This window comes from Lissotriton vulgaris, chromosome 11, assembly GCF_964263255.1.
Source record: "Lissotriton vulgaris chromosome 11, aLisVul1.2, whole genome shotgun sequence".
Classification (NCBI taxonomy): domain Eukaryota; kingdom Metazoa; phylum Chordata; class Amphibia; order Caudata; family Salamandridae; genus Lissotriton; species Lissotriton vulgaris.
Genome location: NC_141699.1, coordinates 415,370,190 through 415,383,809, shown reverse-complemented (window position 1 = coordinate 415,383,809; position 13,620 = coordinate 415,370,190). Strand labels below are relative to the sequence as shown.

The following is a 13,620-nucleotide window of genomic DNA, read 5'->3' as shown; positions in this document are numbered from 1 at the left end:
AGGAACATGGGAAGCATTGAGTACGGGTTTTAGGAAATGCGCCTTCTGCAAAGCGTGCAAAATTGGTATAAATAAAACCCATTACATCAGTGCCTTTAGAGAAAATCCAATCCCAATTACGAAAAGACTAACATGCAAGATGAAGTTTGTCGTTTATGTGCTGCAATGCCCATGTGGCTTGTGTTATGTGGGCAGCACTCGCCCAGCAGCACATAAGCGGATTCTCCAACATATCAGGGCCATAGGGAGCAAGGATCAGGCATACCCGGTGGCACGCCACTTTGAGGCTGTGCACAATAGTGACCCTAGTGATCTGCAATATTATCTAGTAGACACAGTTATGCCACTAAAACGGGGGGGTGACAGGGAGGGCAGATTGCGCCTGCTTGAGACAAGATACATTCTCGAAATGAACACCAAGAGCCCGAATGGACTGAATGATCGAGAGGATCTTTACACCTGTCTCAAGGACCTATAAAGGCCCTTTCCTCACCTCTGAGACTCAATACTTACGTTTGCTCTGCCGTGCAAATCTGATGTACTCTTGACCTGATCCCATATTTACAACTAATGGTGGCCCCCTTACTCATTCCCAGCTGTAGTAGGCTTTCCTACACTAAACTAGATGTAACTGTATGATTGAGACCTAAGTACATTGTATTACTTTTCACATTTAAGTGGAATTTTCCCTCTGGGCACCCTGTAAATCCCTCCGTTCTTTTCTGTGAAACATTTATCCTTATTTCTTCTCATACTTTATTTTAATTCTCTATGCAACACGAGCACTTTATATAGGATTTTTTATATATTTTTTTGAGTTCACAGCTGCCTGCAAGGGTCTTACACATCACTTAGAAGGGTAGTGCCTCTGGATATATTTTTTCAAATTGTAACGGCATTTATTTTCTGATTGATGAAGCAACTCCTATCCAGCATTAATTGCAACATTCTATGGATTTATACTTTTGAGAGTAATACATAAATGCACATGCTTTTATAGATCCTGCACTTAATGGGAAATCTGTCCAATGTGTAAATATGTAAATACTGAATTGATGTATATAGATGAATTAAGAGATAAAATCATATATATTTTGTGATATTTCTTAGGAGCACCATCGTATAAATAGATTGTATATATACAGTGTAATATTGCCATTTGTATATAGATATATTTTTGATAAAAGTGGGTAACTTATTACTTTTACTTTCTCAATGAACCGTGTTTGGATATGAGATGTTTCTCTTCATGTATTACTTAAATACTGATAGATATGTACTATGCCGTTCTACAGTAATGAATTGAATATGAAAATGTTGGGCACTTGCCCTCAATTCTGCACTAATGCTGCTGTGTTATTTGTCTAGCGGCATCAGGAAAGTTTAATTATGCACATACCACTTTAAGCGCAAAGCCGCTCCCATGTTTTGGTGTATTTAAGACCCTTGTTTGTTTCTATCAACGTCATGTGATCAAGCCTCGTTTGGAGGTGAAACGCGTTATGGCGGATGGCTGGTGGAATTATTGAATAAATCACCGAAAAAATCAGCACTAAATCTGGGCTCACTCTCGTTATTCTACATCTACTTGCGGAAAAGAATGGCGTTTTCTTCATCATATATATATATATATATATATATATATATATATATATATATATATATATATATATATATATATATACTTTTTTTTTTTAAAAACATGCCTAGCAGAAGGCAATGTTTAACGTATATCCAGCAAAATTAAGAGTGGTGGTCCTAGACAACAAGCAGGGCAATGAATGAGCAGTTCAGGAAAGATACAAGGTGTTGGGACTCGCAACGGAACATCTCGAGAACCACCTCAGGAATGACAATTTGCAAATACTTGGGCCCCTTTAAATGGCTGAAGGTGCCGACCCCAAAGCCTTTTTAAAGGATTGACTGGGAGAATTCTATTGACAAACAAGCCTGTCTGAGAGGGCTGCCCAATAAAACCCACTCAAATCCAATGAAAGCAAAATTGGACAGGCTACAGAGCAATGTGTGGGAGTACAGTTGTGTGAAGAGTGAAAGGCCAGGCACTAAACACTGCTGAAAAGAAAGGTCATGTTTTCATACCCGGATCACAGGTTCCTTTTCCATCTTGTTGTGTCAGCAATTCTCTAGAGTTTAAATGCCAAGACCAGATTCAGCAAGAAAAGTGTGCATTCAGACGTGCTGTGAAGTAAGGGTAATATGCTTTCAATATGCTGATCATGCACTAATGCAAATGTATTTTAGGATGCAGCGCTGGCGGTGTCCACTATGAACTATGCAAAAAAGAGCTGGCAATCCAGACATGCGACTGGATCTGGCCAACCCTCACTGGCCATTTGAAGTAACATTCGGTCAGGAACTTGGTATGTCTCCCTCTGGCTCAATCCACCTTTACAATAATATTCACCATTTACATTCCTTTACATAGCTGTCTATGTGCTGTGTGTGGAAATACAACATTTATTTAAATCTCCAGTTTAAAGATCAGATATGCTGTTCAGCTTGTGGGTAGTTGCACTCAAATCCAGTTTAAAAGGAGAACAGCACATGAGTGTTTCTTGACATCAATCAAACTCCACTTCACCGAAGCCTAAGTCCAGCTGCGTCTTTAGGTAAGTCTCCACACTAACCACTGATTTGTTTTATAAAGCGCTGTATGTACTTCAGGGTGAGCGAGCATCTTACATGGGTTCATGGAAGCAGAGGAAGGTGGGAGCAATGGGGCTTGATCAGGTGGGTGATGTCAGTCTCTGGGTCACCTCAGTGCTCAGCTGAAGGCAAGTCTAAATAGTTCAGTTTTTAGTATGTAATGTATTATAATTGAAGCTCTCTCTCTTCCGTTTTTATTGATTGATTATTGTTGTTCACAGTTAAATACAGATAGAGAACCATATGTTTCTCTCTCTGTAATTATATTAAATTTGGAAAAACGGACATAAGTCAAATCAAATCAATCAAAATTAACTTTATTCGGTTTTCATTTTTTGCAAAACCATAAAAGTGCAATATGATTACAATTTCATTCATCATTACAGAGAGAAGTTCATGAAAAAAGATATTGGCAAGATAAAATATTGCGTTAAAAGGTTCTGTATGAATATTAAAAAAGGATAAGTTAAAAAGACACTAGTTAATTAATAACAGTACAGTGCGGTTATTTGTTATCCCAAACCAATGGGTATTTACTGTGCAAATTAGTTTTTTTTGTCCTAAGTATATAAGTTGTACTCTATTCCAAGTCTAGTCTGTGTCGTACAGTAAATTTTAAGAATTTAATTACACTCATTATTACCCAGTTATCCTCCAGAAACTGTAGAAATAACATTGCAGGACGGCATTGCCTAAAGCCCTTGTGTGTTAGTACCGGTATAATCCAGCTCTTTCTGGGTTCACTATAAAATTTGCAAAATAAAATAGTGTGTAAGGTGGTTTGGGTGGAGAGGCAATCGCATGGGCAAGGTGGTAGGACTGTTGACCAGTCATTTCTTTTCGGGAAAGTGACCAGTCGATGGAAAAAATTTAATCTGAACCGGATCAGCAAAAATCTTTCATAACTAGTGATGTTACTGGTTAAGTAAGGTTGGATAGAAAAAGTAGTCTGAATGGCCAAACTATGCGCAGTTGATGGTTTAGTAGCTTCTTTAGCCAGCCGCAAGTCACCTAGATGTATTAGACACTGTGTCTGGAATGCTTTCCTTGAAGACTCACGGATTATGGTCGGAGTGTTGTAATATTTCTCTAGCCCAATGTCATACAAGAAGGCTTTAATATAGCGCAATCATCCTATGTTTTTTGCATGTTCCAGCGAGATACAGTCCGTAATGAACCCCTGGCAAAAAGTGGTTCGATCAGAGGTCTATATGCGATGCCACAGTAAAAGTGGTTGGATTTTTATAATGTCTTCCAGATAGGATAGGCCTAGTTCCAAATAGCATGAGAACATTGGGCTACTCCGAGGAAGGGCTAAAAGATACCTCAGGAATCTGTTCTCAACTAATTGTAGGGCAGCAGTATTCCCATAGCCCCACACGCCAGCCCCGTATGTTGCCACAGTTATGCATTTGGCTTTATATATTGATATTAGTTCGGTGGGTGGCCTTCTACCCAGCCTTCTGGCAAAGTTTACCAGTGCAGAAGTGGCTCTCGTAAAGAGGAGCTTTCTGGACTCTATGGCTGGTTTCCAGCTAGTTTTATGATCAATGATTATCCCTAACTATGGGGCATAAGTCATCTTTTGAGCTACTTCCAATGCTGTCATTCACAACTGACAGGCGAAGTGCTGTGCAGACAGATATGATATGATATGATCAGGGCCACTGGAATTACGCTGCAGGAGGGGGCCAAATTATGCGGCAAGAAAAGGCAAATTATGCGACATAAGGCAGCACATTTTGTAATAGGTGTACTTCATTATTTCTAAATTTGGTAACACTGCATGGGCATTGATTGCACCTTATGAATTCCAGGTTTATCACCCAAATATAGCAATAAGCAACAGAAAAGTGACCAGTCAAGCTTTGCAAAGGCCCTTCCACTACTCAACAACTCGTGTCGCTGTATTTTTAGTAACTTTTGAACTGTCTGAGCTAGAAACACATTTTTTTAATCTGCAGATTATGTGGCAGATGATGGATGCAAATCAGATGCAAATGCAACAAATCTATAAACATGCCAAAATCACCATGGTCACACAAATTCATAAATCCAGTGGCCCTGAATATGATATAATCTAAAGAGTGCGAATGCCCAAGGGCGTGTTTGCACTGGCAAATCAAAGGTCCTGACAACAGGAGAACTTACAAATGGACAAATTAAGTTGTAAATAGCTGCAGGTGTTTATACAACAATGCTACTGTTTTCATATGAGAATACAACATGCAAGTGATGCTTCTTATGTCTTACAAAACCCGTTTTGCATCCGAGTGTGAGTGTGTATCAGTTAAATAAAGATGAAATATATGAATTTCAACTAATTTGTGTCATAGGCCAAAAAAATGGATATACACGTGTGTAATATTCTAGGTTTGCTTTGTAATGTTTATCTACACCATGTCTCTTTAAATATGACTTCTGTGCATTCTTAGAACCTTGTTAGGCTCTTGAGGTGCATTCCACTAGGGATGTGTTGTGCATATTGCCGGAGGGAAAAACGTAAGGGCTGACTTCTTGTCTCGCTTTCCTCCTACTGTGTGTGACGACGATGTCGACATTCCATTTTCTAATCTTATTGATGAAGATTGTGATGATTGCTTAGTTGCTTGTGTGGACATTCCTGAGTTACAAATTTGTTCTGAAGTCGAGTGGAGAAAGGCCTTTGATAAGGATAGTATTCTTCAAGATGTTTTCAATTTTGTCAGGGTGGGCTGGCCACGTGAAAAAGTGTTGTCTGCCTCCCTTCAACCCTTTTCTAAAGTTGGACATGAAATTTCCATTGAGGATGGTATTTTATTACGTAATGACAAAATCATCCCTCCTTTTGCTTTTAGAAAAGACATTATTGCCAAAGCTCATGAGGGTCATTTAGGTTGTTCCTTCACCAAACGTAGAATTCGTGAGATGTTCTGGTGGCCTGCCATGGATTCTGATATTGACTGTTTCGTTGCAGAATGTTGCATATGTAAATCTTCTGATAAGAGTCTCAAGACTTGGGTTCCTCCTCTTATGCCAGTTGAATGTCCAGATCGTCCCTGGGCTAAACTGGGCGTTGATATAATGGGTCCCTACTCCGTGCTCAGTGGTTGTTTCAGGTTCATTTTGGTTTTAGTTGACTATGCTTCCAAATGGCCAGAGTTTAAACTAACTAAAGACGCTGATACCAAAAGTGTTATTGAGTTCCTTTGTGATGTGTGGAGCAGGGAAGGCTTTCCTGAAGTGTTGGTTTCCGACAATGGGAAACAATTTGTGAGCCATGAGTTTATTGAATTTCTCTCCAAGTCTGGGGTCAAGCATGTCAAGAGTTCCCTTTATCATCCTCAAGGGAACGGACTTGTTGAGAGGATCAACAGAGTCGTTGGCGACTGTGTGAAGTGGGCTAGATGTAGTAATGTTGAGGTCAGTAAAGCTTTGAAAAGTATGATTTGGTTTTACAGAACCACCCCTCACTCCTCCACTAAGATCTCTCCTTTCGAATTAATGAGAGGTCGGAAGCCTAACACTTCATATTGTCCTGGGTGGATGTCCAAATGGATTAAGTCAAGTTCAGATGTTTCTAGTCTCATGTCCATTGTTAAAAGTAATGTCTTAATCGCCCAGTCCAAACAAAAGGAATATTTCGATGTAAGGAAAGGAACGAAAGAGAGTGTTTTGGAAGTTGGGGATTATGTACGGATCAGGAAGTCTGGTCATGTCAGCAAAGGAGAAAGCAAGTTTGGACCTCCTACTAAAGTTGTTAAAGTCGCAGGCAATGCCATACAAGTTGAAGGAGGTTTCTGGTGGAATCTCAATAGAGTTGCTAAAATTGTCCGTGACTCTGGGGTCCTTTCTGAAGCTAATTCCTCCTCACATGTTTCTGTAAGTCCCTCGAACACTTCTGTACTTGACGATACTTCCTCTGCTGGCTCTGCTATCAGGAAGAGCTCTCGTACTGTAAATAGACCTTCAAGATTTAGAGAATAAGTTTACAAATACATTGTGCAATTAGACTGTTATCTATCGCTGCTTTTCTCTTGTATATTTCGCTGTTTTCCCTTTGCCCTCCTCTGTTCTTTCCTTTCTCATGTTTAGTTATTCTTTTAAGAAAAGGAGATGATGTAATATTCTAGGTTTGCTTTGTAATGTTTATCTACACCATGTCTCTTTAAATATGACTTCTGTGCATTCTTAGAACCTTGTTAGGCTCTTGAGGTGCATTCCACTAGGGATGTCATCTTTATCTTAGACTGAACTGGTTGGCTGTTCCTGTATGCCATCAAATAAACCTATCTCAACCTACACAACTGGCTCCCTGGGATCATTACAACGTGCAAATGAGATCAGCAAAAAATTATATGGATAAATACAGCTAGGAAAGGGTGAATATGAACATCATTAACCCGGGAACACTAATTATCATTACTTGATTGAGGGATTCTCATTTAATCAATCTTGAAATGATTAAAATCTGATTGGAACCTGCCATAGTACAATAGGTTCATTCAGGATTACATCTAGATCTGAGCACCAGGTGCTTAACTCGCTGGGCTACTTTATTGATAATGATGCATTGCCCGTCTCTTACATTTCAATAAAAAGTATACATTTGCAACAGCATTGGAATAACTATGAAGCAGTAACACAGCTGGTATATAGGCTGGATAGTTTATTGAGTTTGAAATGTGTTCTTGATATATGTCTGTCAATTAAAAGGGCTTACGCCGACATGCATCTTTCTGTGGTCGATAAATTGTGTTCCATTAAAAGGCGCCTATTTTAAACAACCCGCAGTTTGGGATTAAATATAAAGAAAGATATGGTTGCTTGCCGACGCCTACCAGCTTTTTTACAGGTTCCCAGATGTCTTTTTGGAGCAGACAAGAAGGAATTGTACGTGTTTCCTTTCTTAAATTTGTGCCGGGGCCTGTGTCTGCTTGATAAGAGCTTTATTATGAGGCAATTTTTGGATTCTGAATAGATTCGAGCCTGAAAGAAGAGCTGCGGGAACAACACTCTCTGAATCTGCTCTGCTGAAAAAGGATTTATGACCAGCAGAGCCCACCCGCGCGCGCTCCTCATAATCTGAGAGCGCCTCAGTTACTCGTCACGTCCATCTAAACCGGCTCTTGGCAGACTGACTGAGTTTTTTATTCTGACTGACACGTTTCACTCTGTACATTGATATTTAAGCTTCATTTTCTGTACATGCTTCCAGGAGCTTAATTTGGAGGCTAAAAAACATAAAAATGCCGGTCCAAAGATTTGCTATGGGATGCTGGTCAGGGTCGGACAGGGACAGAAAATAGGCCCAGGCATGAAAACAAAAGTGACCTCCATTCGTAAATTAGAAAGCTAAAATATTGGCCCATTTTTGCAAATTGGGGAAGTTTTGAACTTGTAAAGACACGCTCTGCAAGTGATTTGCAGGTATGGAAGAATGCATGGATTTGAGCTTGCTGCAGCCAATATTGTTTTAATATCAGGGAAATCAACGTAAAACCTGGCCAAGCAGTCCATAAAACAGGCCTACAAATAGCCCCAAAAATGGCCCACATGCTGATCCCTCAGACCAGCCACTTGGGCATTCCCTGATTGCACTATTGATTGACCCCCTTGCTGGTGTTGCAATACCTTATCTTGATTCCACCTCATGCCTCTTTCTTCCAGCACCCTACACTTCCCATCTCTTATCTCACTCTTACAGCCTCTTTTCCATCTCTGCTTTCTCTCTGCCATTTTTTCCTGTATTTTCTTCTTCCATCTTTCTCCCTTTTCTACCTTTCACCTCCCTCTTGCTTTGAGTCAAAGTCTGATGATGAAAATTAAGTCCTGGCCCCTAAAAATTAGAGCTAGTGCCCCCTCCTCGCCATTGCTGTTAAAATTAAACAACACTAGTGATGTGTGTAGGATGTTATACGGAAGTATAGGATGGAGTGCTGGAAATAATCTCTGCCACTGATGATTACTCAGGGCCACATCCCAATCCACTATTATTGTACACACCATGCCACCTCTGTTTAGACTCAGCCATATGCCAATCAGTCTTGACCTTGCTCTAATGCGAAGGGAGTAGCAGGAACTGCCAGGTCAGCTCCTATCGGAACACAAGTTAGCCAAGACCAGTCATGGCATTATTAGGGCTCATCAGGCAGGCAAAGCTTGGTTACAGTGGCACAGTGTGCATGAGGCCCATGTCTCGGCATGCCATTCCACCTAGGGCGTCAAACTGAATTATAGAGGTGGCAAGCCAGCAAATGAACAGGTAGAGATGAACCAGAGCTGAGCCAATGGTCTGGCTCCGATCTTAGAGCCTGTGCATGAGTTGAGCCCTGAAAATATTAGCTATGTAAATCATACAACGAACCACATAAAATGTGATAAAGTCTCTCCAAAATTAAAAAAAGTATATTTCTTTAATGTGTGGCTCTGAGAAGTACTTATTAACTGTGATTGTAAAGTAAAGTAAGTAAAGTAAAGTAAGTAAAGTAAAGTAAAACACTTTATTGTATAGTTAGTAAAAAAAACACCATTACAAAATATACGACAATATACAAAGGTACGGAGGGTTTACATTACTGTTTGTGTGATAAAAAGTTATAAAATGAATTGGTCTTTTTTTTTTCTTTTTTTTTAAAGTGCACGTGTTCCAGGTTCAAGATTTTGCCAAAGTTCTTTGTTTTTTCTCGAAATTGTCAATGAATTTGGCTGCTCTGCAAATGAGTTGCGGATCTACTGAGCATAGGATTAGTATGATCGCAGAACGGCAAGTGCGTATTCCATATTCCTTGAATTTGGTTTTTAACCAACTCCGACGTTCCTGGGTCAGTGCCGGGAAGATACAGATCAGATGGATAAAGTCTTGTCTTCCTGCGCCACATAGTCCGCATCCGTCACATTCTTGGGGCTTCCACTTTGGTGACTCAGCATTTGTTGGGAAGCTACCCAGCCTTAGATGGAGGTGTTTCCGTTTGATGAATGGTGAGAAAGCAAGGTCTAGGAAGGCTGCCGGTGCTAATTTTTTATATGATTGAATTGTCATCCAGGCATGGGACCGACGACTGAAAATGAGTTTATCATCGAGCAACGAGTGCCTGTTGGCGGCCTTCTTTACCAGCTGTTTGAAGGAGGATACTGGAAGCTTAGATTCCCAAACTGCGGTCAGGTCAGTTAATTCTAATGACGATTTAAGATACTTTGCGTAGTGAGAGTTGGGACTTTTACTAATTAATGTCCACATGGCACAATGTAGCGCAATTTCTTGGTTCATCCAGACATCATACCAAAAATTTATAGTCTCGTACTTTTTCAGCAGGACTTGGGATTGCACACCGAATTCAAGTCTAACTTGTGCGGGTGATGCATTGTTAGGTATCGCAAATATACGTTTGTAGACTTTCGTTTGAACTTTATCCAGGAGTTGTGCGCTCTTGCCATGATGTAGTACACTCCCATAAGCTATTGTTGGGAGTAGCTTAGCTTTTATTGTCGTTAGAAGGGGGGAGACCAGGGGGCCTTTAAGTTCAGTCGCCAGGCAACTAAATGCATGCAATAGGACCATGCCCTTTTTTTCCATGCTATTGAAGTGCATAATGAAATTAAGACGCTTGTCCAGTAAAATCCCAAGATATTTATAACTTTCAACCGCTTCCAATTTAACATTGTCTATGGTGAAAATTGGTTGCACTTTGTGACGACGGGTTATAGCCATAGTCTTGGTTTTTGTGCTATTTATTTCTAGCAAGTTCAGTTTGGTGTAGCTGGACAGTTCCTGTAGTAGGCGGTGTAAGCCTATTCTTGTCTGGCTTAATAGGACCACGTCGTTGGCATACAACAGGTGTGTTATACAGAGATTGCCTAGCCGCGGTGGGTGAGCATTGATCTGATCTAGGCTTACTGATAAATCCGCCATGAATAAATTAAAAATATGGGGGGCCAGCACACAGCCTTGCTTTAATCCTAAATGCAAATCCAGATGAACGGTGTCGGAGAAGTGGTACGGCCCAGATCTCAAGATTCTTAAAAGAAAATGCACTATGCTGGAACATAAATGGAGGTTAAGTAAAACCATGAATGACAGATCCATTTATAAAAAGGAATTAAAAGCCTATAATGCAGCCATATGGAAAGCAAAAAAAGATTACTTTTCACGGCAGATATTAGAACATAAACACTCCTCTAAAGAACTTTTTAAAATTGTTAGAGAACTCTGTAACCCCCCTAGTCTCACAACAAACCTGTCACCTTCACAGAAGGTGTGCAATAAAATCAGCAACTTCTTCTGTGAAAAAACAGATAAAATCTATTTATCCTTCTCCAATAATGACCTGAAAACTTCTGAGCATCACGTCGATGCAGAGCCCTTTTTATTGGCCAGCTGACCTGTTTTTGGCCCTTTCTCAGAGGAAGAAGTAAACAAAGTTATGTCGGAAATTAAATCGGGCTCCCCATTGGACCCATGTCCACACCACATTTTCTTACAGTTAATTCCTCTAATTGGTCCAATAGTGACGAAAGTATTAAACCAGTCACTAGACCAAGCGGAATTTCCAGCTATCTGGAAAATGGCAGTAGTGACTCCCTTACTAAAAAAAGTGGGTGCGGACATAAACAATCCTGCCAATTACTGGCCCATCTCGCAGTTGCTATATTTTTCAAAAGTGTTGGAGAAACTAGTGAACAAACAGCTGTCCAATTTTCTGGAAACTAACAACTTGCTTGATGTTTCACAGACAGGTTTGAGGACTAACAACAGTACTGAGACAACTCTTCTGGCAGTATTGGATGACATCAGAAGTCAGGTTGATGCGGGTAAAACGGTTGCCCTGATATTGTTAGATTTATCAGCGGCTTTTGATTCCGTATCCCATAACCTTTTATTACGAATGTTAGTCGCAAAAGGAGTACAGGGAAAAGCCCTGACTTGGTTGAACTCTTTCTTGTCCGACCGATCGCAATCTGTCCGACTAGGCAGCTACACTTCCACACCTCGAAAGATCAAGTATGGTGTACCACAGGGGGCATCATTAAGCCCAACATTATTTAATGTTTATGTATCATCGTTAGCCACTACAGGGAAGAAGTGGGGCGTTAACATCTGCTCATACGCAGATGATACGCAACTAATGATTGCCTTAAATGGTGAAGAAGACTCCAAAAACAGACTGATCAGTTGCCTTACTGAATTATCTAGTTGGATGCATAATCATTGCCTGAAATTAAATGCCGATAAATCAGAGATTCTATTGTTCGGCAGTTCCCAACAGCTTTGGGATGACACCTGGTGGCCCAACACTCTTGGTACACCCCCTAAACCAACTCAGACGGAGAGGAATTTGGGAGTCAATATTGACAATGCATTGTCAATGAAAAACCATGTAACAACAGTTTGTGGTAAAGGCTTCGCGTTATTGAAAATGCTACGAAGAGTGTTTCCCTGGATTCCCCTGGAATGTAGAAAGATCTTAGTTCAGTCACTATTAATTAGTAGACTTGACTATGGGAATTCCCTATTCGTTGGCATGGCGGATTATTTATTTTCAAAGTTACAGCTCGTTCAGAACGCGGCAGCAAAAGCTGTATGTAACAAAAGAAAAAATGACTTTGCTACAAGTTGTTTTAGAGCTCTACACTGGCTGCCAATGAGGGAAAGAGCCTCTTTCAAAATGCTGTGCATCACCCACAGAGTACTGCATAATACTGGCCCGACTATTCTAAAAAATAGAATCAACTTCTATGTACCAAATAGAAATCTTCGCTCCCAATTCACTGCAAGAGCGGTAACCACCCGAATAAAGAAGGTTAGGAATGGTGGCCGTGCCTTCTCACATTTAGCTGCAAACCTGTGGAATAACTTACCGACAGACAGAAAATTACCATTGACCTGTGTCAGTTCTCTGTACATTGTATAATTTTAGCGCCATGATATCCTTTTAGGATGAATGTTAGCGCTTTAGAAATACTTTTTACCATTACCATTACCATCATTGGTGTTGATCTTTCGAGTTAGTCTCTGTCCATTGTCGATCTTGACCTGCATCCAGGTGTCACTATGCAAGTCAATGATCGGCATTAGGATTGAGTCTGGCAGGCCTTGCTGCTTCAGTTTGGCCCATAGTAATTTCCTGTTGAAACGGTCGAAGGGCGCCTTGAAGTCGACGAAACAGGTATAAAGTTCCTGGTGGTTTTGTAAACTTTTTTCACCTATCAAGCATAATGCCAATGCATTTACCATAGTGCCTGTTCCGCGTCGAAACCCTGTCTGGTTTAATGGGATTTTGCTGTTCATCTCCGACCATTCTGCTAGATCGGCTAGTACCAGGGATGCGTAGTATTTTGCTTCAGCATCGATCAGGGCTATTAAGCGGTAATTGTTTGGATTTTTGCGGTCTCGCCTTTATAGATAGGATTGATGATGGCGCCCCTCCAGCTTTCCGGGATCCGACCTGAGTTGCTAATTGACCGGAATAAGGTGTAGAGTTTGCATGCCCAGAACTTGGGGTCCTCTTTATAGATTGCCTGCGGAATGCCGTTCGGCCCCGGCGCACTCTCTGGCTTGCCTTTTTAATTATTTGTAGTAATCGGCAGTCGTCATCTGACCATGTTGATTGACCCATGTCTTCTTGGCTGATGGTCATGCCATTAGTGCTAGAAACAAGCGTACTTTCCTGGTTCATGGCTCTTGATGTTTCAGATATGGTTATGGGCGTTGTAGTCTGGTTTCCAGTTGGCTTTATTGAGAATGTATTGACTATGTGTTGGGTCCAATCTTTTTCAGCGATGCATGTCATACTTACAGGTTGTGATGCTCTGTTAATAGAGTTGACTTGCACCCAAAAAGCCCTGGAGTCTGATTTTTTATGTTGTGCAACAGTTTAGCCCAAAAGTCGTTAGTCTCATTCCTTTTTTCCATCCAGACCAGTTGCTTATATTGTCTCCTTATCGATCTAACTTCTTGCCAGATACTTTGATTTG

At 40.6% G+C, this 13,620-nt stretch overlaps 1 protein-coding gene across 1 annotated transcript; it reads right to left on the bottom strand.

Annotated features, from left to right (window-relative positions):
• Positions 1 to 9,281: 9,281 nt before the first annotated feature.
• Positions 9,282 to 12,638, bottom strand: LOC147679910 (uncharacterized). The gene is made up of 2 exons (XM_086944761.1): positions 12,628 to 12,638; positions 9,282 to 10,605 (listed from the first exon to the last, which is right to left on the bottom strand). The coding sequence occupies exon 2, from the start codon at positions 10,556 to 10,558 to the stop codon at positions 9,302 to 9,304; it is 1,257 nt and encodes a 418-aa protein (XP_086800887.1). The 5' UTR covers positions 10,559 to 10,605; positions 12,628 to 12,638; the 3' UTR covers positions 9,282 to 9,301.
• Positions 12,639 to 13,620: the final 982 nt, after the last annotated feature.